Source organism: Saccostrea cucullata, unplaced genomic scaffold (assembly GCF_032062105.1).
Source record: "Saccostrea cucullata isolate Sc308-1 unplaced genomic scaffold, CSIRO_AGI_Scuc_v1 ctg1467, whole genome shotgun sequence".
NCBI lineage: Eukaryota > Metazoa > Mollusca > Bivalvia > Ostreida > Ostreidae > Saccostrea > Saccostrea cuccullata.
This window is the reverse complement of record NW_026941605.1, coordinates 66914-91890: the sequence shown is the minus strand read 5'-3', so window position 1 is coordinate 91890 and position 24977 is coordinate 66914. Positions and strand designations below refer to the sequence as shown.

At 33.0% G+C, this 24977-nt stretch overlaps 2 protein-coding genes across 2 annotated transcripts in view; both read left to right on the top strand.

The window, feature by feature from the left end:
- The window catches only part of LOC134258155 (fibrinogen-like protein A), a 51152-nt gene that overhangs the window by 1989 nt on the left and 24186 nt on the right, over window positions 1–24977 (top strand). Inside the window, exons 2-4 of the mRNA XM_062740706.1 lie at window positions 1307–1455; window positions 7994–8090; window positions 19968–20132. Coding sequence (XP_062596690.1) covers window positions 1307–1455; window positions 7994–8090; window positions 19968–20132 — 411 coding nt within the window. The remainder of the gene's footprint in view (window positions 1–1306; window positions 1456–7993; window positions 8091–19967; window positions 20133–24977) is intronic.
- Window positions 18596–19425, top strand: LOC134258160 (uncharacterized). Its single transcript, XM_062740710.1, has one exon. It carries the CDS (start codon window positions 18605–18607, stop codon window positions 19352–19354), a length of 750 nt encoding a protein of 249 aa, XP_062596694.1. The 5' UTR covers window positions 18596–18604; the 3' UTR covers window positions 19355–19425.

Below are 24977 nucleotides of genomic sequence, written 5' to 3'. Positions count from 1 at the left end.
TAAATAACAAGAAATCACTCAATCATGAACAACCATGAGAACTAATATCAAATTGTGTTTCATTGATTACAACTGAGCAAAACAAAATTATTTTTATATGCTAGATTACATATTGATACACAGTAAAAAAGAAATAAAAATAAAATATTTTTTATGTCAATTTACGCGAGTATTGAATTAAATTTTGCATTCATGTAAATAAAACAAGGAAAAAGTACGTATAATAATATACAACTATTGCTGTTATTATAATAATAATATAATAATAATTGTTTTATTATATGATTCACTGATAAAACGATACAGCTCATTATTTGTTTGCATTTATTAAAGTTCTCGCCAAATACAAGAGAGAAGCAGAATTAAAATGTAAATAAACATTACACATGTTACAAGTCGTATTAATATAAAAATAATTTTTTTTTATCAATTTTAGTTGCCAGGAAAAAATATTGGATAGATTTTGAAAGGAATGAGTATTATCAGGGAAAATTGACTGCCAAAAAGTAAATATTGTTGTTAAAGTAATAGTGTTGGAGCCTCTTACCACCCTCACGTACCCGAAAATATATATATGCTTATCTTTTGTTCAATTGAAAAAAAGTCATAGTCGTTTAAATAGCTTACCAATTCAATTTGTATATATTTGGAATTTCCCGATCTATTTTTAGATCAATGTTAGAGGAAAAAATCCTTGTATTCACCTGGAAGGTTACGTGCAGGTCAATACAATGTAGTATTTTTCTAACATAGTTGGATCTCAGCCAATCAGAGAGATGGAAATTATTCCATCATATAATAAATATTATCATTATATGATTGAATTATTTCCCTCTTTCTGATTGGTTTGGATCCAACGATGTTAGAAAAATACTACGTTATATTGACCTGCACGTAACCTTCCAGGTCAATACAAGGAATTCTTGCAGGTCAATATAATGAATTATTGACGTGTTCCATTTATTCTGTTACAGTGTGTTCTTGTTGAAATTTCTCGTTAAAACTTTCAATTAAAGAAAGAAACAGTCTTGTAGGAGTTTGCTATCATTTAAGCATATAATAAAACAGTTATTGCTTTTTGCGGTCAATACGATAATTTAGCCACCTTCAAAGTACAATATTCACTTCACCCTTCGGGCTCAGTTACTGATGTACTCCTCAGGTGTCTAAATCATCGTAATTTAAACATCAAATAAAACCTGCATTACAACCTGCCTTAAAATTTACCAATGACATCATTCTATTTTATTACAATTTTTATTTTGTGTCCAGTTTTTTTTAATTCATAAAGTGTGTATATTTTCAGCTGATTCAAGACTCTTCCCAAGGAATTGCTATGATAGACTGAAAAAGAATCCCAGGCTGAAAGGAAAAGATGGCGTCTACGATATTGTCGTCGACTTTAAAATCACCTCCGTTTACTGTGACATGACTACAGACGGAGGCGGGTGGACGGTGAGTGTAACATTTGACAGTAAGATGATAAAAATATATAAATGCTTTGATAAGAAATAGTAATTTTGTTACTATGTTTTGGTGGTGTAACAAATACTTATTATTATTACTTCTTAGAAAATATTACACTTTCTGATAATTTGTCCTATTAATCATGAGGAAGGATATGGAGATAACGAACAGTATTCAATCTCAAAGTCCATAAATCAACACAAAATTATAGCAAAGCAAACACGGACCCCCGAGACATCAGAGGTGGAATCAGGTGCCATGGAGGAGTGAGCATCCCCTGCCGACCGGTCACACCCGCCGTGTAATCCATGTCATGATCAGGAAATAAAGGATAAAATCCGTCGTCAATTCAGTGTATAAATTATGGACTAACAATTAGTATGAAAAACGTCAGTCAGCATTTGACTCAATTATAAATTGTATTTGCTGACAAGGTTATTGTATCGACCATAGAACTTACGAAATGATGACTTTAAACGAGACTACTGATACTCTTGTTTCATCAACTTGCTTGTCAAAAATTTACCTCGTTTTAGAAATTGTTCATACATAGAGCATGCTATTGCGTATCGAATCAATTGAGATATATATACTCCGTATGCATGTGATGAAGGTATATTGCTGCATTAGTAAGGGAAGTTGACGATAGAAAAGTTAAGGTCATCACGTTTATCATATAGCTTGGTTGTTAGATTACCATTAATGTCCTTTTCAAGAAAAATTTCCAAGTATGAAACAGAATTATCAGACTCTGTGGTATCTTTTATCTAAAGCTCACCAGGATATATCGTATCGACGTAGGAATGAAAATTACCATTATTAATGACAATACGTCGTCGATATATCTAAATGTCGATTTGAAGGCCACAGCAAGTGTTTTATTCTTTTCACGCATACGATTTTGCATAAATTCTGCTTGATATGAATATAAAAATAAGTCCGCTAGCAACGGAGCACAATTTGTACACATGGGAATTCCTACAGATTGTTGGATTGCCTGGTCTCCAATAACTACATAGATATTGTCAATCAAAAACACAAGCATCTTCTTGATGTCAGCTTCAGAGTGCTTATGTGTGCAATCAGAATCTGTTTTAACAAAATAATTTTGCAAATGACCAGTGACGAGGTAAGTAAATTTACGAGTTCCATTTTTATTGAAGAAGCAGCTGTAAATGATATCGAAAATCCTGGATTTTAATTTGTGGAATTGTTGTGTATAAATTTGAAAAGTCGGAAGTTTTTAAGCTGTTGATTTTTGTAAAGTCTTGTGATTTCAAATTGTCCAAAAGTTCTTTAGAATTTTTTAGTATCCACATTTAATTCACACCACTTCTTGAATATATAGTTGCACAGTACTCTTGAAGTTTCTCTTGAAATCTCAATCACATACTGCCAGAAAATTAACTTTGCCGCTATACTCCTTTAGGAGCGGGTATCATTATGTAAGCCCAGTGCTTACAGAACTTGTGGTTTTCTTTTTAATTAACGTAGCAAAAAAAAAAAAAAAAAAAACCAACTCAAGGAAGATATTAATCGAACGAAACCGTAAGAGCAATCCACCTAACTGATGATTTCTGTCCTAAAATTTTTTTTCGATGGTTTCCCCTTTGAAATAGAATTATTAATTTCTCTTACAATTTGCAACTTAACCCCTTCCATGGCAAAGATTTTAAGCATTACTAGACAAATTGATATTAAAATTTCAATCAATTTTTTGAGTATTTCTTGTAATTTTTATATTTACCAATGTATATAAATATTCAGAAATCAGGTATTGTGTAGTTTCTGAAAATGATTATAAAATATCTTTTCAATTGCCATGGCAACAAAATACACCATAATCATGCTAGAATTTCTATTTATTCCAGAATGAGTTTCATTCTATTTAATTTTTTACTTTGTTAAATATATCAAAAAATATTTAATTGTTTTGTTGAAAATTATGAGCATATTGTGCATTTTTTAAAAAACCAATTTTAAGTATTTTGGGGGTTGGTGGGGTGAGTTTGGGAAGTAATCACCAGAATTTAGCATTTTGACACATAACATGTTGTCCCCGCATTGATTTCGATAATGGCAAAACCGCTCAAATAGTGCGCAAAGTTTAACTCACGCTACCAAAAAAACTGGAATAACCAGTAAAGATGTATGTATATTATTTTATCATAATTATTTTCTCTTTCCAACTGTGCAAGATTTAATCTGATATTTTCAGCATTAACGAAGTTATGAATGTGTTTTACAATATACTCGTTTTTCAATTCAGATGCGTAGAAATGCGTATATGTCATGTAAGGGGTTAAACAGAAGAAATATAAAGATTATGCTATATCATTATTCAATCACAGAGACAATAAGGGGTTTCTTACCTTCTTTTCAGCACTTCTGATGAAATGACAAAGGCTATTTAGGCGACCAGCCTTTTTTTAAATTCAAGGAATTAAATTTTTCAGTCAGGAGATAAAAAAATGTCACGTTCTACATGCATTTAATGTGAATATTACATCGTGATTAACATTTTGCACTGTTCTATTGCTTATCTATAGTATCTTTTAAAGGATCGATGATCATAACTTTTAGCTATATTACAAAATTTCTACTTCATTGATTTTAAATGAAACGTATGCTTGCAAAATTAAAAATGAAGATAAAGACCAATAAAAAGAAATAACAGCTCTAGAAAATATTTATTTAAACTCTTCATCCCGTTTCAAAGAATTTCAACTCCATCACCAATACGTGTTAAAAATCTTTCTAAATCCCCAAATTCTTACAACTGAATGTAAAACCTGCTGAATTTAGGAGTAAACCCTTATCAGAAGGTTCATCGGATTATCCGTAAATTTATATTTAACATAGACAACATTTAATGATTAAAATTTTATTTATTTATACAAAGAGATGCAAAATATGAAGAATTTTAAGATGTTATTGGCTGTTTTTTGCATGAGACCGGAATACCGAAATCCAGCGTGACAGCAAGTGTACATGTGGCGTCTAAAAGAATTTTTACTCAAAGTGCTAAAAAGCATCGAGCAAAATTTATTACAAAATTAATGAATCAGATGTAAAATGTTAAATAAAAAATGTTACCTATGAAAAAAAAGCGGAATTTAGTCTTATTTCGTATTTTTTTAATTGGGCTAGGATGGGTATTGTCCTTGTTAATAAATAAATATTTTTTTTACTGTATATACTAAATAATACGTGATTGTACGTAACGAATGGCATGTACATTTGCATTAAACCTTTAAGGTTAAAATAAAATACTTTCAGAAAAACTTTTAATTTTACAAAAAAAAAAAAAAAAAAAAAAAAAAAGAAAAAAAAAAAACTTGTCTATGAGACAAGAAATGTTAACTTTATGAGCTATGATGAACTATGGTTACACAATACAGTATTGTTCCTGCTTTCAATTTTCATGTTTATGCATTATGTATATAAAATACACATGAATATGATGCCTATATATGTACAGTGGGCAACGGCCTTTAAGTACCTAATAAAAATCTTATCTTATATCTTATCTTATCTACATATAAAATGGTGGAATGATTGGTGAATTGCAGCTACCATTGCTTTTAATCTCATTAAATATTGAGCTTGTGTATTTTAGGGAGCAAATATAAACTCCATACCTTCGTATTTTTAGCTTTCCATAGAAAGTCATAGGTAATATTGTATCATCTCACAGAATTTTTGTGTGAAACTATCTTCGAGATGATTTAGCTTGAGATTAATGATTTTACAGTAAAATTTGCTATCTAGCTGACGTTCATTATCAATTAAGGATGTTATGAGTTTTTTTTTAAATTACAACGCACATGTTTTTGTCAGCTTTGTTTGATGAAAAAGTCTTAACAACCTTTTAGCCTTTTTAATGCTTGGCGTTCGGTGATGCATAAGTTGTCAGACGGTTTGCGAATTTCCATAGATTACAATTCAAGTATTGTTTTGTAAGTATTTGTTTGAACTGAATTGGTCTTTATTTGAGGTTCAAAATCGCTTTTCATGTGGGAAGATGTATATTGTTATCATTATCTGGATCAAGAAACATTTATTTACATTTTAATTTTCTGGCAAATTCATTAAATTCTCTCATCACTTGTTGTTTGACTCGGTGTGTGATAGGTGAAGGTACAAATTTTAGACCTTTTGCCAAAAGTAAATACTTATCATCTGTCAATCTGTCAGGTGTGAGATTAAACACATGAGCTCTCTAACTTTTCGAGGTTTAAAATTCATAGTTCTGTTTTTCTTAGATTTAGATTGGGCGTTTCGATTGAAACGACGAGCCATTCTGCAAGTGAATGTGTAAAATAATGACAACAGATATATCCTTCAAAATGTGGGAGGAGTTATGGGCGATTTCGCTCCAATCAGATTAACGCAGCCAAGAGCGTATTTTGACATGAAGGATAATGAAATCCCAAAAACAAAAGATTAATAAATTTGCACAATTAAAATTAATGGAGTCTTAATTGAGATTCAATATAGAACGATGTCAATTTCAAATAGAGTACACCATAATGTTTTAATATGGACGAAAGTTTTGTCCTAATTGCACTTGTTTCCCGTGTTTTTCTCTTATGTCCTTCGGTTATCTCTTAGGTAATCGTTCAGTTGGTTTTTTCACCGATCTTAATCTTTGAAGAAAAGGCCTTCCAAAAATATTATTCAATATCAGAGCATTCATTTACATTTATGCTCCTTATCCGTTTTATTATAGATGATTATTACGACCATTTAAATAAAATGTGTTAGTAAACGGGGTAAGTCCAAGAATTCATTTGTTTTACATTTGACAAGTACATAAATTTTACTAATTTTTTTACAGGCTCGTTTACATACAGCATAAAAGAGATTTTATTTCTTCGCTTGTTTTATACAAAATGTAGACCAATTATGAAGCTATTGGTCTTACAGTATTTTTGACTACGGATTAATTTGTTTACCAGATTAATACGGCAGCGGCGGGGATTACCTGCAGATAGTTATCCCTCAAATCCTATGCAACTTATCCCACATTTAGTGTTGTCAGGAGACATCATGCGATATTTTCTTTACATTTTCGTCTTATTCTCCATGTTGGTCTATATACTCGCCTATAAGTCGGTCGGCCTATGAGTGGGATGTATTTTGAAGCTTATATTAGAGGGATTAACCTTCTAAAATACCAGTCTTTTTATATCTCGCCTATAAGTCAGACATAGAGTCTTGGACTATAAAGTTTATCTCCCAAAAATCCGACTTATAGGCGATTATATACGGTATTTTTTCCAATACCTATCCAAACTGTTTATTGTATAAAAATGTAAATTCATTGAGTTTTTAAGAGATTACTTACACGTACATCTTCAGTGCGGGTGGGACAGGACATTTTATTAGCTTTTTTGTTTTCTACAGATAACATTTTTCCACAACCATTCAACCTTGAATTTAATGTTTAATGAGATTTGAAGAGAATAATTTCATTTAGGGTAGTGCAAAACACCAGTTGATTAAATTTTAACTCATTTCTTAAAAAGTACTGGAGAAAAAAAAGAATAATATTACTATATTGACAACAATGAATAATCCCTGTAGGAAAAAATAATAAGTTTTGGCATGTTTTCGTCATATTTTGTGAAAAAAAAAGAGAATCCTATATATTGGTCACTTGGGAGATTACATTTAAGAATGTGTTTACGATATCTAAATGCAATAAACAACCATATAACAGTCTGTCATTAAATGCAGGGTAAATTTTGTTCCATAAATAGTGGAGGGCTGATATTTGGGAAACATATATAAGGAGTCTCCATTCGTAATGAACTATAAAGGTCAAGGTCACATCTAAAGGTGAAAGGTCAAATATTGTGACGTCATCTACTGAATCTTAAAGTTTTTTTGCCATTGAATTTTTTTAATCGCCAAAGTTTCAGAACAACTGAATATGAGGAAAAAATTGGCCTATCTATTGTGTCCTGCCTTAATAGGTGCAGGTATGACAAGTTGACTCCTGGTCCCACTTCTGCTGTATTTACGGTTCCATGTTTTTGCTCTCTTCCTGACGTTTATCATACTCATTGTTAGTCCATTATTTAAACACCGAATTGACGACGGATTTTTCCGTTATTTCCCGATCATGACTAGGAGCACACGGCGGGTGTGACCGGCCGGCAGGGGATACTCACTCATCCATGGCACCTGATCCCACCTCTGGTGTGTAAGAGGTCCGTGTTTGCTCTGCTCTTGTTTTGTATTGTTTTATGGACTTTTGATCTTAAATACAGTTCGTTATCTCCATATATTTCATTTATACCGACAGAATTTTTAACACGATTAACTTTTTTGTAATCTTCACATTTCACATTTTAACTTTAGTGCTCATAATACCTTATATTTGTATCTGCATGAGGGCTCTTCGCATAGTTCAATACTTCTTTGATATTACTTTTTGTTTTATTGTTTGTTTTATTCATGAATGATCCATGTATATAAGCTTGTTGTATTTATTAACGCCAGCCATCATACTTATTAGGTTTTACAGAAGAGAATAGACAACTCAACTGATTTCTATCGAACTTGGAAAGAATATAAACATGGTTTTGGGGATCCAAAAGACAACTATTGGATTGGTAAGAATTAAGACTTTGTAAGGAAACTTTAATCAATACTAGTTACGTGGTAGGAAAGCATGACATAGACCATTTGTTCACAAAGCAAGACTTTGGAGCATTGATTGTTTATTTTTGCACTACTTCGAGCCATATTGGATTAAATTAATATGCAAATCCCGATGATTTGAATTACATATTTATTTTTGATGAAACAATTAACAGTTGTTACCTTTATGATATATCAAAATGATGTCGTATGATCATTAGTACACAGGCGTGCTTGCCATATATGATCCACATATTGGTATCATATGTGGATCAAATAATTGGTTTCATATGAAAATCATAAAATGGGCATCATATGTGAATCATATGAAGCAAATCTTCAACATATGAGTATCATATGTGAGTCATATGAAAATAACTTCATTTGATTTACACATGAAAAGTTAAAGTGTGTTTCAAGTCATTTACTGATGAGAATAATGTGAAAGTAGCATCAAATGCAAATCATATGATACATATACGTGTTTTTTCTTCATATTTATCAAACGGAAATACTCACTTGTGCACATTGAAAAACAATTATTTCTTCTTTAGATGAAATTTCAGCATATTCCAATGATCAGTTAAATATCTGTAAATATCTGATAATACTTTCACAATTTTTAAGCCAAAAGTATCTTCATCAAGAGAAATTACTAATGTTACACATTGCACACTTTAAACAAAAATGTATACAAACAAGTCATTAGCATTTATCGATACATGTAATTTTCGTATTCTGAAATGAGTACAAATTATTTGAAAGGATTTCAGCAAAAATATTAAAGAGATGAACATGTACCAATAAATAAAATTTTTAGATCATGTACCTGTGTAAAATTACCGGATGACAAAGAAGTGTCCATAGCAGAACTGAAATATCTGCAATAAAATTTGTCAATATATATGTATTCTCCATTGTAAATTTATTGCAATTCATGAGTAACCAAAATGCAAATCCACTAGCGCCCCCCCCCCCCCCCTTTCTGAACAATTTTGTTGAACTGAATGATCTCCACAATTTTTTTTTTGAAAATTTAAATAATATAATTTTAAAATTACAAATACAAATTAAATTCTACATGTAATTAAAGTTATTTGTCATCTGCAGGCATATGTATGCCCCCTTCTCTGAAACACTTATGATATAAAACTAACATAAATAATAATGTTATAAAAGAGGCGTTTTATAACTTATTTTGTTATTTTCAAGATAATTTCACTTTTGGAAGATATGCTTTATAATAAAATCATAAAAAAAGCAATAATAATAATAATGAAAAAAATTGAGAATCAAATTTAGATTGTTTAATTAGTATATATTAATTCAGATTGCCAAAATTTAAAAAGATGTGGATACAAATGTATAATGTTAGGACAAAAGATCTTTAGACAAACAGACAGGTTGAGAAACAGACATTGTAAATCCAGTGTTTCCTAAAACTTTGGTTGGAAGAATATAACAAAGTAATTACATAGGGTTTACAAGTTACGTATTTTGAAGCAAATCTAGGATCATTTTTATTAATGAGCTGATTAGAAAGCTGACTGTACATTGAACTTATATAAATTATAAAACAGATATTCACACAGTAAATATTTTCTAGGGATATCTAGTTCAACTAAAACCTAAGCAACACTACAAATGAGTGCTTATAAGTCTTTAGGTTATATAGTATAGAAAAAAATCGATAAATATCCAAATAATTATATTTTAGTATTAAACGTTCTTTTTGAAAAATTTATCGTTGTGTAAACTCTTAACATTTAACTCATAAAATAAATAAAAGTGCGAAGCACTTTTATTTTAAATTTGTGAGTAAAATGTGAAGAGTTCACACTTTCATAGATTTTTCAAGAAGAACGTTTTAACCTTATAGTTCCAATTATGAATTTTTGAAATTATTTCTCTTTGAAGCCTTCATACATTCCGTTAATTTAGTTATATTTGTACTGCGTATGAATACAACATGTGTAAATAAAAGGTAATCAAGATGAGTGTCGATAAAGTTTAACTTCAATTGTGAAAACATTCAATAGGCCTAATATAAACTTTAAAAAACTCCTCAAATATTGTTTAAGTCAACAAATATCGTAAATACAAGTGAAATTCAGAAGAGATCGTCTTTGACCATGTTGATATTATCGACAACAGGGAGACAACGCTCTCAAACGAAAGTAGCAGACAGACGACAGCCTTACATGTGTTAGATTCACATGCATTTTACGTCAACGGCTATACAAGATTTCTACTTTCAATTTCATATCGTATATAAATATGCTAGCGTAGCTATTACAAAATGAAAAGAAATCAAGAAATTGGTAAGCTAATTCTAAATGGCCTTTACATTCATCGAAAACAAATCCAAAATTACTTATTGATCACAAGGCTTTAAACAAACTATATTCATTTAATTTTATACAATTACAGGAATGACTTCACTTTTATCTAATAGAAACCGAAACCGGTCCAGGAATAAAATGTGGAATGATTTTAATTTCACATATAAAATAAACCCAACCATAACGGTTTCTAAAAGAAATACAAGCCAGTTTATTATAAATGAATTTGGTCTTTCAGGAAAACAGATTTTGAATTTTATGATAGGATTTTTTAGGGGTGGGGGTAACAGAGTATATATATGAAATCGCCAAACCCACTAACTCCATATCTACCCTTACGCAGTCACTTTCGGAAAATTCCGCGCTGTTTGTAAATGAATGCGATTGTGACGTCATTTTTTCATTCTGAAAATCAAATTCCAAGTTACTATAGCAGTCACGATTAAAAATGCGTCAAAACAAATAAAATTAATTTATCTATTTAAGGTGTCATATTTTATGTGAAATCATTAAGCACCTTTTCCCTTATGTGCTATTCCATCGATATCAATGACAGGCGCGTCAACATGCTCATTTTCACCGGTCATAAATTTTTAGGAAGGTCTATTACAAAGGTTTACCATAACATACCATGTTGAATACGGCTAAAATATATTTAAGCATTGAATTCATATTTTTGGATGTCTTCGGTCCTATAACACACCTGGCCGTGCCGACAAATTGAATACCGCGCATTTGCGCGGTATAATAATTTGTCGGCACGGCTAGGTGTGTTATAGGACCGAAAACATCCAAAAATATGAATTTAATGCTTATATTTACATTCTCTAATTTTCCTTTTTCATAATTTCTTATTTCGTTAATCTTAAATGTGAATTTAGTGCCCTTCAAAACTGCCGAGGTTAATAGATGTAAAAGCCGTTTGTGACGTCAATTAAGGAATGTTTTTCAGTTTTGTGTGAGTTATTGGTGTGTGAATCACACAGACTTGTCACGTAGGCATATTTCATGAAGCGCTTCATGAAAAATATGCCTACGTGCAAGTCTGTGTGATTCTCACACCAATAATTCACACAAAATTGAAAAACATTCCTTATATTTACATTTTACATGTTTGGTAGCAACTAAAATATGCTAAATATTTGAATTTCTCGCTGCCCTATATCGCTTCATTTTTACTAACGTCGCTGCAGCCTCATTGTGACGTCATATTAACGCACGTTTCTCCGTGTATATTTCTACGCGTGAGTATGTACACGTAAATGGTTTTCAAATCAATTTCACAGTTGGCTTACTAGAAAAACACAGCGAATGTAAATATATGACGTTAAATGACGTTTCAAATTTAAATAACGCAAACAATCATTGCGAGGAAAAAAAAGTGACAAATTGATTCGTAATGCACATTACGTTAATTTTTACGCTAATTTTTCAGGGTTATATTTTTTCATTAAATTGAAATAAAACTTTTTACAGTTTGGTGTTCATAGAGTATTGAAAATGCATGTAGTTCCTATTGTGTATTCTAACGCGCGGTGACAAGATTTCGCGTGTGTTATAGAAATTTGAACGTCGTGGATTTCTAATAGATTTCATAAGGAAAATTACACTGAATGTAAGGCATTGAGATAACGTAAGCGCGACATTATACCTATAAAATACGTTATAATAACGTTATTATTTTGTGTTAGTTGCTGATGCCTTTCTAAAAATACAATTTAATACTATTTGAAATCTTAAAAACAGTTTTTTATGTTTAAAAATATAAGAAAAAGGTAATTAAAAGAAAAAGAAATTAAACTGGGGGAAAATTTGTCTTTAATATATCGGCATGTTGTAGAAAGCCCTAGTGACGGAGTTCACTTCTTTTGACGAAATGTACACTGGTGTAACAGACTTTCTATTTAGTGCTGTTATATAAGCTCAGTAACTGCACTCTTTTCTGAATAGCACTAAAGCAATGTTCAAGTTTATTTTTATGTGTAGCAAGCAAGAAACAAATCAAATTATAATTTGAAGAGAAGCGTGGGGGCGTTTTCCGCTTATGGTGACGGAGTTTGGGTACTCCGGGATACAAAGAGGATATTCAATGTTTTGTAGTTGGACATGGAATTTATATTACGAATTTGACAGGATTTTTTTTATTTTGATCAAAATATCAAAAAATCCTATCTCATGAGTCAAATAAATTCCATATCCAACTAGAAACATTGAATTTTCTGTTTATTTCATTTTCTTTGATTTTTCTTTTGCCTTTGTTTGTTTTTTCTTTTGTAATACAGTTTTTTCACTACATGACGTCATAGTAGAGCGTTTAAGACGTCGTAGCAAAGTGATGCAAGATTGAAAAAAATTGCAAACATGGATTTCAACAACATATTTAGAGGATCTTTGGTAGTTGTAGTCTCTGTCAGAATGGTTAATTTACTTTCTTTATCTTATAACAGGCCAAGGGATATTTTTACAACACTTTTCGTTATCGGAAGAAGAATCAAGAGTTTTGCCGCACTTTTGATATTTGTCACTCTGTGAAAGGATATTTTGATATCCTTTCACATTGTGATAGAATTTTATTTTTATTCAATAAATAAATTATAGTATTTCTCTGTTAAAAATGTAATAGACATTTAAATTTATCTTGGATATATGATATTAAATTTTTTTTTCTACTTGCTAAAAAATTAACTTGTTCATATTAAGATTAATAAGAAATTCAAATGTTAATTGAATACCATAAAATAAATATTTTTTATCTCGTTGAATGAAAATAAAAATAAATCTTCCCTGTGTATAGCAAAGACAAATAAATAGACACGCACATATCTGTTTCATATGATTCTCATGATCATCCTCAAAGCACTCATCTGATTCTCATATGCAGGACCTTTCATTTATGTTTCATATGTATATTGCTTCATATGATTTACATAAGTGTTTTCTTATGATCCACATATGATTTGCCACGTATGATACTAATATGATCCTCATATGATCATCATATGATTAAAGTACTGTATGTGTGGAACATATGTTGCGGAATTGTCTATCTAGATACCGGGTATTTCTGAAGAGGGTAAGGTATTTGTTTTAGCTATGATATAGTTTTTAACATATTGATTCTGCTGTTTATATCAGACACACCGATCTTTCACTTAGGTCTCTCCCAAAATTTTCTATTGATTCTTGTATGAGGTACCTATTTAGTGACATTATTCTCACATGTTTTATTTGGTAAAATTAGGTTTGACCAGTTATTTGTCCAGTTATCTTCGTAGCTTGCGCAAGAATTTTTTTTTTCTTTTACCGGTACTTAAAACAGCTCAAAGAAAATCAAGGAAAGCTTTTGAAAAAATGTTTTAAACAAGGATATCAGCAATATCGATTTAAAGACAGATGATACAAACAAATGTTTTCTTTGGAGGAGAGTTAATATCATGTCAGAGGTTTTGGAAAGTGGATAATTCTTAAAAAAATTCGTCTAAACTTGGGAAATGTTAGTAAAAATAAAATATAAATTTTACCTGTGCATAACAAAGACAAATAAATAGACACGCACATATCTGTTTCATATGATTCTCATATGATTATCCTCAAAGCATTCAAAGCATTCATCTGATTATACCCGCACTTTCTAAAGAAAGTTCGGGTATATTGTTGTTACTCATGTCCGTCCGTCCGTCCGTCCGTCCGTCTGTCACACTTTTCTTCCCTGAACTCCTCCTACATTTTACACAGTAGCTTAATCATCTTTTGGGAGATGGTTTGTGGGGTCATGTAGATGTGCAGTAAGGTTTTGGAATTTCGATTTTGCCCCGGGGGGTCAAATGGGGGTCGAAAAATGACGTTTTTTGTCCAAAAAGCCCCGTCTTCCCTGAACTCCTTCTACATTTTACTCAGTAGCCTAACCAGCTTTTGGGAGATGGTTGGTGGGGTCATGTAGATGTGCAGTAAGGTTTCGGAATTTTGATTTTGCCCCAGGGGGTCAAATGGGGGTCGAAAAATGACGTTTTTTAAGCAAAAAGCTCCATCTTCCCTGAACTCCTCTTACATTTTACTCAGTAGCCTAACCAGCTTTTGGGAGATGGTTGGTGGGGTCATGTAGATGTGCAGTAAGGTTTTGGAATTTCGATTTTGCCCCGGGGGGTCAAATGGGGGTCGAAAAATGACGTTTTTTAAGCAAAAAGCTCCGTCTTCCCGGAACACCTCTTACATTTTACTCAGTAGCCTAACCAGCTTTTGGGAGATGGTTGGTGGGGTCATGTAGATGTGCCGTAAGGTTTTGGAATTTCGATTTTGCCCTGGGGGGTCAAATGGGGGTCATAATATGACATTTTTTGTCTAAAAAGCCCCGTCTTCCCTAAACTCCTTCTACATTTTACTCAGTAGCCTAACCATCTTTTGGGAGATGGTTGGTGGGGTCATGTAGATGTGCATTAAGCTTTCGGAATTTTGATTTTGCCCCGGGGGGTCAAATGGGGGTCGAAAAATGACGTTATTTAAGCAAAAAGCTCCGTCTTCCCTGAACTTCTCTTACATTTTACTCAGTAGCCTAATCATCTTTTGGGAGATGGTTGGTGGGGTCATGTAGATGTGCAGTAAGGTTTTGGAATTTTGATTTTGCCCCGGGGGGTCAAATGGGGGTCGAAAAATGACGTTTTTTGTCCAAAAAGCCCCGTCTTCCCTGAACTCCTTCTACATTTTACTCAGTAGCCTAACCATCTTTTGGGAGATGGTTGGTGGGGTCATGTAGATGTGCAGTAAGCTTTCGGAATTTTGATTTTGCCCCAGGGGGTCAAATGGGGGTCGAAAAATGACGTTTTTTAAGCAAAAAGCTCCGTCTTCCCGGAACACCTCTTACATTTTACTCAGTAGCCTAACCAGCTTTTGGGAGATGGTTGGTGGGGTCATGTAGATGTGCCGTAAGGTTTTGGAATTTCGATTTTGCCCTGGGGGGTCAAATGGGGGTCATAATATGACATTTTTTGTCTAAAAAGCCCCGTCTTCCCTAAACTCCTTCTACATTTTACTCAGTAGCCTAACCATCTTTTGGGAGATGGTTGGTGGGGTCATGTAGATGTGCATTAAGCTTTCGGAATTTTGATTTTGCCCCGGGGGGTCAAATGGGGGTCGAAAAATGACGTTATTTAAGCAAAAAGCTCCGTCTTCCCTGAACTTCTCTTACATTTTACTCAGTAGCCTAATCATCTTTTGGGAGATGGTTGGTGGGGTCATGTAGATGTGCAGTAAGGTTTTGGAATTTTGATTTTGCCCCGGGGGGTCAAATGGGGTTCGAAAAATGACGTTTTTTGTCCAAAAAGCCCCGTCTTCCCTAAACTCCTTCTACATTTTACTCAGTAGCCTAACCAGCTTTTGAGAGATGGTTGGTGGGGTCATGTAGATGTGCAGTAAGCTTTCGGAATTTTGATTTTGCCCCAGGGGGTCAAATGCTAAAAATAGCTTTTTACACTTTTTGCCATAACTTTTGAACCATCAGAGATAAGGACTTCATATTTGGTATGCATACTTCACCGATTAAGTTCTTTCAAATGACACCATGGTCATTGACTTTGTGACCTTGACTGTGACCTATATTCTAAAAATAGCTTTTTTCACTGTTTGTCATAACTTTTGAACCATAGGAGATAGGGACTTCATATTTTGTATGCATACTCCACCGATAAAGTCCTTTCAAACGACGGCAAGGTCAATGATCTTGTGACCTTGACTGTGACGGATATGCTAAAAATAGCTCTTTACACTTTTTGCCACAACTTTTGAACCATAGGAGATAGGGACTTCATATTTAGTACGCATACTCCACTGATTAAGTTCTTTCGAATGACACCATGGTCAATGACCTTGTGACGTTGACTGTGATCAATATGCTAAAAGAAGATTTTTTTAACTTTGTTGATTGTTTTAGTGAAGGAAGGGAGATGGTTAAATATGTTGCCCAACGAAAGCAAGCTGGGGAAGAAATGTGTCCTTAGATGCGCGATTTGTTACGAAAGACCCCAAGTTAAAGTTAAAAAAAATAGTTGAACATCTTTACTATAATAAAATTATTAATTCCTTAAAATATTGTTTACTTTAGACTTATCAGATTTGATAAAAATTAAGCGCCAAACTTTATCAAAACTCGAAAAACGACGCTCCCAAGACAGAGAAGTAGGGTGATGGTCCCCATAGTCATTCTTAGAAAGGATATTCTTATCCACCCATCCTATTGCAGAGATTTGGTCATTTCTGACAAATGGAACGTTCTCGTTATAAAAAAAATAACTTGCATGGTAAGAAATATAAGACTCGGAAATTTTTTTTAGCTTCTATGAACAGAAACGCTACGGATCATGTCACGTGACCGTCTAGATCACGTGATTTGCGCATAGACAGAACGGTGGCAAATGCGCATTAATATCGGAGAGGACTACGTTTAAAAAAATAATGAACATTTATACCTAATTTTATTTCTTCTATTGAAGTAATTCAATTAGTTCGCGAACTTTTTGATCAACCCTCGTATATACAGTTTTTTGACCCCCCCCCCCTCGTATTCATAGTGCTATATTTAAAACAATATATTTTTTCTTTGTTTTTTTTTTATTTAAAAACGTCTTAATCATGTTTATACACGTGGTGTGTTCCCCGAATGGCTACTGGACAAAAACAACAAGTAATTATCACACTCAATTAAGGGGCCCTCTAAGGGGTACAGGTAGATTTACCTGTGTTTACCTGGATATTTACAATATTTAAAAATCAGATATATTCATTCAATTTTATTTTAATTCAGAGTTGTTTTTCAGAAATATACTGCATAAATAAATAAATAGATAAATATAAATAGATAAAATTAACATTTCAGAAAAAAAAAATTTTAATTTAATTATTTTCCCCAAACTATTCAATAGTATTGATTGAGAATTTACACCTTTTTGTGCTACATTTTCAAATTCTTAAATATTAAATTAACACATAAAATAACATATTTATGTATGATAAATAAATTGTTTCTATAAAATTTTGTCTAATTTAATTCCTTTATTTATCATTTTTAATTATGAAAACATTCTTTTAAATCATTATAAAATACAGAAGTATATGTTTCAATTTTTATAATAAATATAGACGATTCGAGATAAAAACAGATCACTTTGATTTTTAAGGAATTCCCAAGTTAAGAAGCTAATTAATGAAGCACCTGATAATTGATATCAGTTCACTTTGAAATTTTAATAAGCAAAACTATCTTAATAAGTGTCAAAGAAAATGATGTTCTGAACTGTTCTTCCTAATGATGCAGTCCAAGCTGTAAATACAAGAACAACACAAGCTACAGAACAGTATATACCGGTGTACAAGGATGGAAATGAAGTGCTGAACTAGCTTAATGATGCAGTCCAAGCTGTAAATACAAGAACAACACAAGCTTCAAAATAGTATATATCCAAGGATGGAAATGAAGACACATCATTCTTCACCCATCAACAATGGCGAATGCACAGCTCAACGTGAAATTCATCACAAACAGAAGAGGCGGCCAAAACTTATCCTTTCAAGGTTTCACCTACAGAATTCATCGAAGAACAGACACCTAGCTGTTCTGGAGATGTGTTGAAGCAGGATGTTCAGCTGGCCTCTCCACAGAAAACAACGTTCCTGTCACAGACAGCTCCACGCCCATCCTGCAGATCACACCGAGGTTGTTGCCAAACAGATCATGAACCAGATTTCAAGGCGATGCACAGAAGAAGTATAAACCAAAACCGTCCATCTTCACAGAAGAACTCAACAGGCTGCGAGACAACGAGTGGGATGACACCAGCAGAGAAGTCATCGAGAGATTGCCAACGTTCAACACGGCCAAGTCATCACTTTACAGAGCTCGCCGGAAACAGACTCCGCCACTTCCAAATACAGCTGCTGACATCCGACTTGAAGGGAAATGGACAGAAACAGAGACAGGGGACAACTTCCTTCTCCTAGACGACACCGTTCACAACAGTAGGATCCTAGCATTCGCAACAACGGACAATCTACGAGACTTGGTAGCTTCAGAAACCTTTTTCTGTGACGGGACATTCTACACCTGCCCCAGCCCATTCCACCAGATCTACACCATCCATATTCTGAGTGATGATGTGATGACACCTGTTGTGTATGCTCTGCTACCAGGAAAGAGTCAAGTCATCTATACAAGATTCTTCACCCTTCTTCAAGACAAAATGAACGACCTTGGCCTACAGTTTTTACCCACCTGTGCTCTAGCTGACTTCGAGACAGTAGTCCACAACTCCATCAGAGAAGTGTTTCCGGGCGTAACAACCAAGGGTTGTTTTTTCCACTTCACCCAAGCTATTTGGAGAAAAGCTCAACAGACAGGACTACAGATTCCCTACAAAGATGACGACAACGTAAAGACTTTAGTTAGACGAGCAGCAGTTCTCCCCCTAGTTCCCCTTGACTGTATTGAAGACGTTTGGTTCAGATCCCTAGAAGACAGAGACGAAGCTGACCTCACACAAGCTACAGAATCATTTACGGACTATGTGACAGAACAGTGGGTGAATGATGACAGACTTCTGTGGAATCATTTCGGAACGGAGGGACCACGGACCAACAACAGCCTGGAAGGATGGCATGGAAAACTCAAGAGAATGGCACAGCATGCACATCCCAACATCTTCGTCGTGGTGAAAATGTTCAGAGACATACAGAATGCCAAAGAGATCCAAAAGATTCAGAGGGAAGCCGGCGGAAGCATCAGACCTCCAGCGAAAAAGTATGCAACTATCAAGAGAAGATTGCAGTTACTGAAAGAAAGGTATCAGCATGGCATCATTGATCTTATGACCTATACAGACTCTGCTTCTGAACTTCTTCACCTTGGATAGTGATCCTTAGTTGTGATGAAACCTGAAAACTAAATGACTTGTAAATATTGTAAATATGTGTGATATGAAAGTGAAACAGTGCTATTTAATTTATAATGTGAAAATCAGTGCTGCTAAACAATAGAACTTCAAGATAATTTATAGTTTTTAATATGTTAATGTTTTAATATATTTAGATATGCTTGTAAAATTTTTATTTAAAAATATGTGTACAAAATATTTATTCATACTAGTGCTCAAATAAAAAAAAAATGAATTAAAAATCGATTTTATTTTATTTGTATTCTGGTAGATTATTCATACAGGTAAGTCTACCTGTACCCCTTAGAGGGCCCCTTAATTGAGTGTGATAATTACTTGTTGTTTTTTCCTAGTAGCCATTCGGGGAATAAGCCATACACGTATAAGTAAAATTAACAAGCTTAAGCATATTTATATTTTTAATCAATATTTCTATAGTCCCATAAAGTATTTCTTATTTAATATGAAATCATTTCTTTGATTAATATTGGTGATTTTGCAGAGGTCAATCTTTTTTTATTACTTTAAATCTGATCGTAATATAAATAATTTTAATCAGTTATCTTTTGATTTCATCATATCTATCACAAAGGGAATGATGCAATCCATGCTTTGACCAAAGATCAGGACCAGGAACTGCGAGTAGATCTCCAGAGATTTAATGGGGACACAGCATATGCTGAATATTCCACGTTTTATATCGGAAACGAGGCTGATAAATACATTCTCACTGTATCCGGTTACAATGGAACTGCAGGTCAGTATTTCACTAATTTACTTCTGACATCCTTTCTCAGTGTCACACAGTAAATTTAATAATCAAAAATACCGTTGCCTCACAGTCATGCATTTTTATACATATGCCTTGAACTCTCAACTTTCTCTTAGCAGTGCAGGAACAGCGTGATAGACAACTTGATTATCTAGCCAAGTCCAAAAAGATGTGCTTTCGTCTCCTTTCATTATACGGTCACTGAAAAATATTCCCTTTAAAGTAGCACGAGCATGCGCAAGCGCTTATTAGGGAGTCTTTATACATCAGAAGATATCCAAATTAACGACCCTATCGACATATTTATTTTCTAAGCATAGCATCTCAAATATTCCGATATGTTCGTTTAAAAAAATCCCGCACCATTGCTTGTACGATGGAAACCATATTCCAGTAGACCATTCAGCATGAAGCTAATAAGTTTTACTGAATAAAAAATAGATTAGTGTAACAGTGTATGAACACAAATTTGAGATATACACCTGAAGGTTAATATCTGTATTATATGTTCTAAGTAAGGCTGGAATATGTCAGAGTAGAGAAGTACTGGTCGAGTGAAATTCAAATTAATTTCCAAGCATACTATTACAGGAACAAAAAGTAAAAAAAATGAACAGAGATCGACCTAAAATAAATTTACAAACAACACAAATCTGTGAACAGGGGATAAAACACGGTTCTGGGAATACGGAGTGTATATATCTCAGTTGATTCGATACACAAGAGCATGCTCTACGTATGAACAATTTCTAAAACGAGGTAAATTATTGACAACGCGGGTATGTTAAGGAAGCATATACCATATAAACCCTATTAACTGCATCTGCACCTATAAGCGCCCCCAAGGTCTTTTTTCTATCATCAGAAAATAAGGGCCCCCTGTACAGTGATTAAAATCATCTTGAATCATATCAAAAGTCTGCCAAAATTTGAAGAAATTCAAAATGAAACTTGTCTATTATCCAATTTCTCGGTTGAAAATTAATCATTAAGCATAATTTTGGTGGATTATCTTCACTTAAAGTATAGTTCAACATTATTTTAGTGGTTCTTTGAATTTTTTTAAGTTAAAAAAATGACATTAAATATTATAAAGAGAACACCAAAATAACCGCCCCTTTTTGCAATTTTCTAAGCGCCCAGGGTGGTTAATAGGGATTATACGGTAAGTTGTTTTTCGGGAAATTATGACTTTAAAAAAAAATAAAGTTTGATAATTTACCAAAACCACTAATAAACGTAAACTATTATTATCTATTGCATTAAGATAAAAGAGTCGAACGCAACGACGTGCACCACCACCATGGCATCACGGGACTTCTATTAATAGCGAAAATTTCCTTAATAAAAAAAAGCTAACAGAACAACAATTCTCCGGAGTTTAATAATTTTTTCTAGTAAATAATGTAGTTAAAAACAACTATTTTGCCTTAGAAGTGTTGCTAGAATCCCACTGTCCCGTCAGTAAAATAATTATTCCACACTTTCGCACGAAACCTTACCCAATGTTTTGAATATTTTTTATATTATGAACAGAGATTTTTGGTAAAACAATGCTTAAATCGGGATTCTAGCAGCACTTTCCAAGTATTTTAGGAAGCAAACTTTCCTTCTGTACAAATCTTATGTTTTGAAATATACAGCTTACTACTATGACGTCATAATGTAGCACTGATTTAGTCAAGGTAGAATATTTTGAATGCTTCCTTATTCCCCCTGCGAAACAAGTTGATGAAACAAGAATATCAGCAGTCTCGTTCAAAGTCATTTCGTAAGTTCTGTGGTCGATACAATGACCTTGTCAGCAAATACAATTTATCATTAAGTCCAATGCTGACTGACGTTTTTCATACTAATTGTTAGTCCATATTTTATACACTGAATTGAAGACGGATTTTTCCGTTATTTCCCGATCATGACACGGAGCACACGGCAGATGTGACCGATCGGCAGGGGATGCTCACTCCTCCATGGCACCTGATCCAACCTCTGATGTTTTGGAGGTCCGTGTTTGCCCTGTTCCTGTTTTGTATTGTTATATGGACTTTTGATCTTGAATATTGTTCATTATCTCCATATGTTTCATGATATCTCACGCCTCCCATATGATTATATTGGCACAGTCCATGTTTTACTCTGGAAATCCGAATTAAGTATGAGATCAAACAGTTAAATGAGAGGTGCACAATAATAGTGTGTTATAAAGAATCTCTGAAGGTATCATTAAATTGTTATCATTAATAAGATATAAGTATATCTTATATATATAGTATATATATCTTATATCCTCTTATATAGAGTATAAGAGGAGTTGCGTTTAAGAGATTGGTACCCCAATGCGTAACAGACGAACGTATGGAGAGACAGACGGATGGACATACAGCTAAACGGACGGACGGACACCTCCAACACTTTATACCACTTGCTTTACAAGCGTCGGTATAATAACAGTCACGTTTACATTGAAGAAAACTACAGATAACGAACATATTGTTGTGTTTATTATGGGTATCTGGAACTAGTAAAATGACTACACGAAAATATTCCGATGTCTTCCAGTGTTCTAATGATTTATTTTTGGTGTTTTTTAAAATACATATCGATTTTACTTACGGTACCTGGAATGTTGGTTTATGTAAAAAAAAAAAATGACGTATTTACAGAAGTTTTTCTGCAGACATACGCGTCGTGATGATTTAGATGTGTTGCATTTATTGTAAAAGTATGTGGACTACTTCGAATACTACACCATACACAAACTGACGGCAAAAAATCAAAGCTTCACAACACTCATTAATAAGTCTTCATACCATAGGTATCAATTTATGTATACACTTTTGATTTAATAAATTATCGGCTCTAAAATCAATAATTATTTGGAACTTATCAAAATCTGGAACAGCATGCCCAAACGACTGTACAAAGTGAACAAATTCGTTCATCTTATATTTTTAAATTTTTTTTTTATACCGTCCAGTTTCAATTACAAGCCTGTGAGCTGATATTCGTTACCATGTTATGACTGATCTTTGTTGATTGTTTGTTTAAATATTTAGAAAGGGATCAATAAAAAGTCTTAGGCAGGTGAAGGTAATTATAAAGGATTTACCATCTTTTTGTATTTTCTGTCTTTTTTCGACATGTGTTTTTATAGAAATTTATTAATATTCTATTCAAAGTTATTTTAAACTCTGGAAGTGACATTTTAATGTGCTTTTGGATTCAAATATGATAAAATATAGTGGAACATAAAAAGAGATCATGAATAATAAAACAATTAATTATATATCCAGCTCTTTTCGTATATGCAGTAATTATAATTGTAGAATTTATCAATAATTTATGTTACAGTTTGACTTATTCTTATAGTGAAATAAATTAAATACAAAAGATTAATGATCGAGTTGAGAGGTAACATACACAGAGAAAAGTGGCTCGCATGATTTTCATGCGATTGCCTTTTTGCATGAATTTCGTGCAAAAATCACATAAAAAACATGCGAAAAGTTACACATGCGAACGTCATGCGAAAGTCCTCATACAATATTTATGCGAAATTCATGTGATTTTCATGTGACTGAAATTTCGCATGATATTCATGCGAATTTCAAATTATCAGTTTTTCATGTAAAAATCGTGCGAAATTCGCAAAGATATCATGCGATATTCACATACAAGAGAAAAAAGCAATGAACAAAGAAATTGAACATTTCAATATTTATTTAGGTTTTTCTGTCACATTGAGTGATAAAAATTGCCAGTCTCTGATATCATATTGCTTGGATATTCCTAAGTAATCCATTGACTTTAATGATAGCTGTGTTTACAGGCAGTTTTTCAGTACGTCTTTTTCAGTCTTGTGTCCTGACAAGCGTTTCCTACAAAGAAATTTTGATTATTATAAAATACTATTACCCGTACTAATATTTCAATTGTTTAGGTCAAAGGGACCAATTCCTAAATTAGATGACATTAAATACAATGAATTCAATTATATCACTTGAAAAGTCCATGTTTTGGCAACTTGTATAGCTGAGTATGTTATAAATGGTATATATATGTTTAGAGCGAAACAAAATACCATATGTGTTAAGCACATTCATAACTGCATAATAGACTCTAACACATACAGTGTCTTATTGACCTACTCTATATATCCTGATATCAGGCTGCTATTGAACCAAATGAGATAAAATGTTTCATTTTAATTGTGATATTCCTATTGGATGACAATAAACATGTCATTGATGAATTTTTAATAAATTACATACAGCAGTACAATACTGAAAAGATTGATTTTTTTAATCTGCACGAAATAATTAGAATACCTAAATTGTGAATAAATCAAATGCAATAGTTAAATTTTTTGCATGGACCTCAAATTAATCCCCTAGAAGATGGAACCTTTTGTTGGACTTATCATCTTATGTCTAAATTATTTTGTAGGATACACTTAGTCTATTGAAGCTGTGTTCAGGTGGTTACAAGTCTCTACATATGTGTCAGAACAAAACACACAGTCTGTGTATTTGTGTAGAGACTTGTAATGACAGTTAGTTAAAATAAAAAAAAACTTTATAGCGAGCGCAGCGAGCGTCGCGAAGCGAGCTCAATAGACTAACGTGTATGAACAGAGGAAATTCGGATTGAAATCTGTATATACGTCAGCCAAATTTCTCTGTGCAACATTCCCAGAATTCCTGCACTACCCAATGTCCTTTGCGCGAATAAATCAAAAATAGTATGAAAAATTAAAGGAACATTGTTTCTTACCGAAATCTTAACGAAATGATTTTGCCTTAAGACCGCGGAACATTAACTGGCAAAATT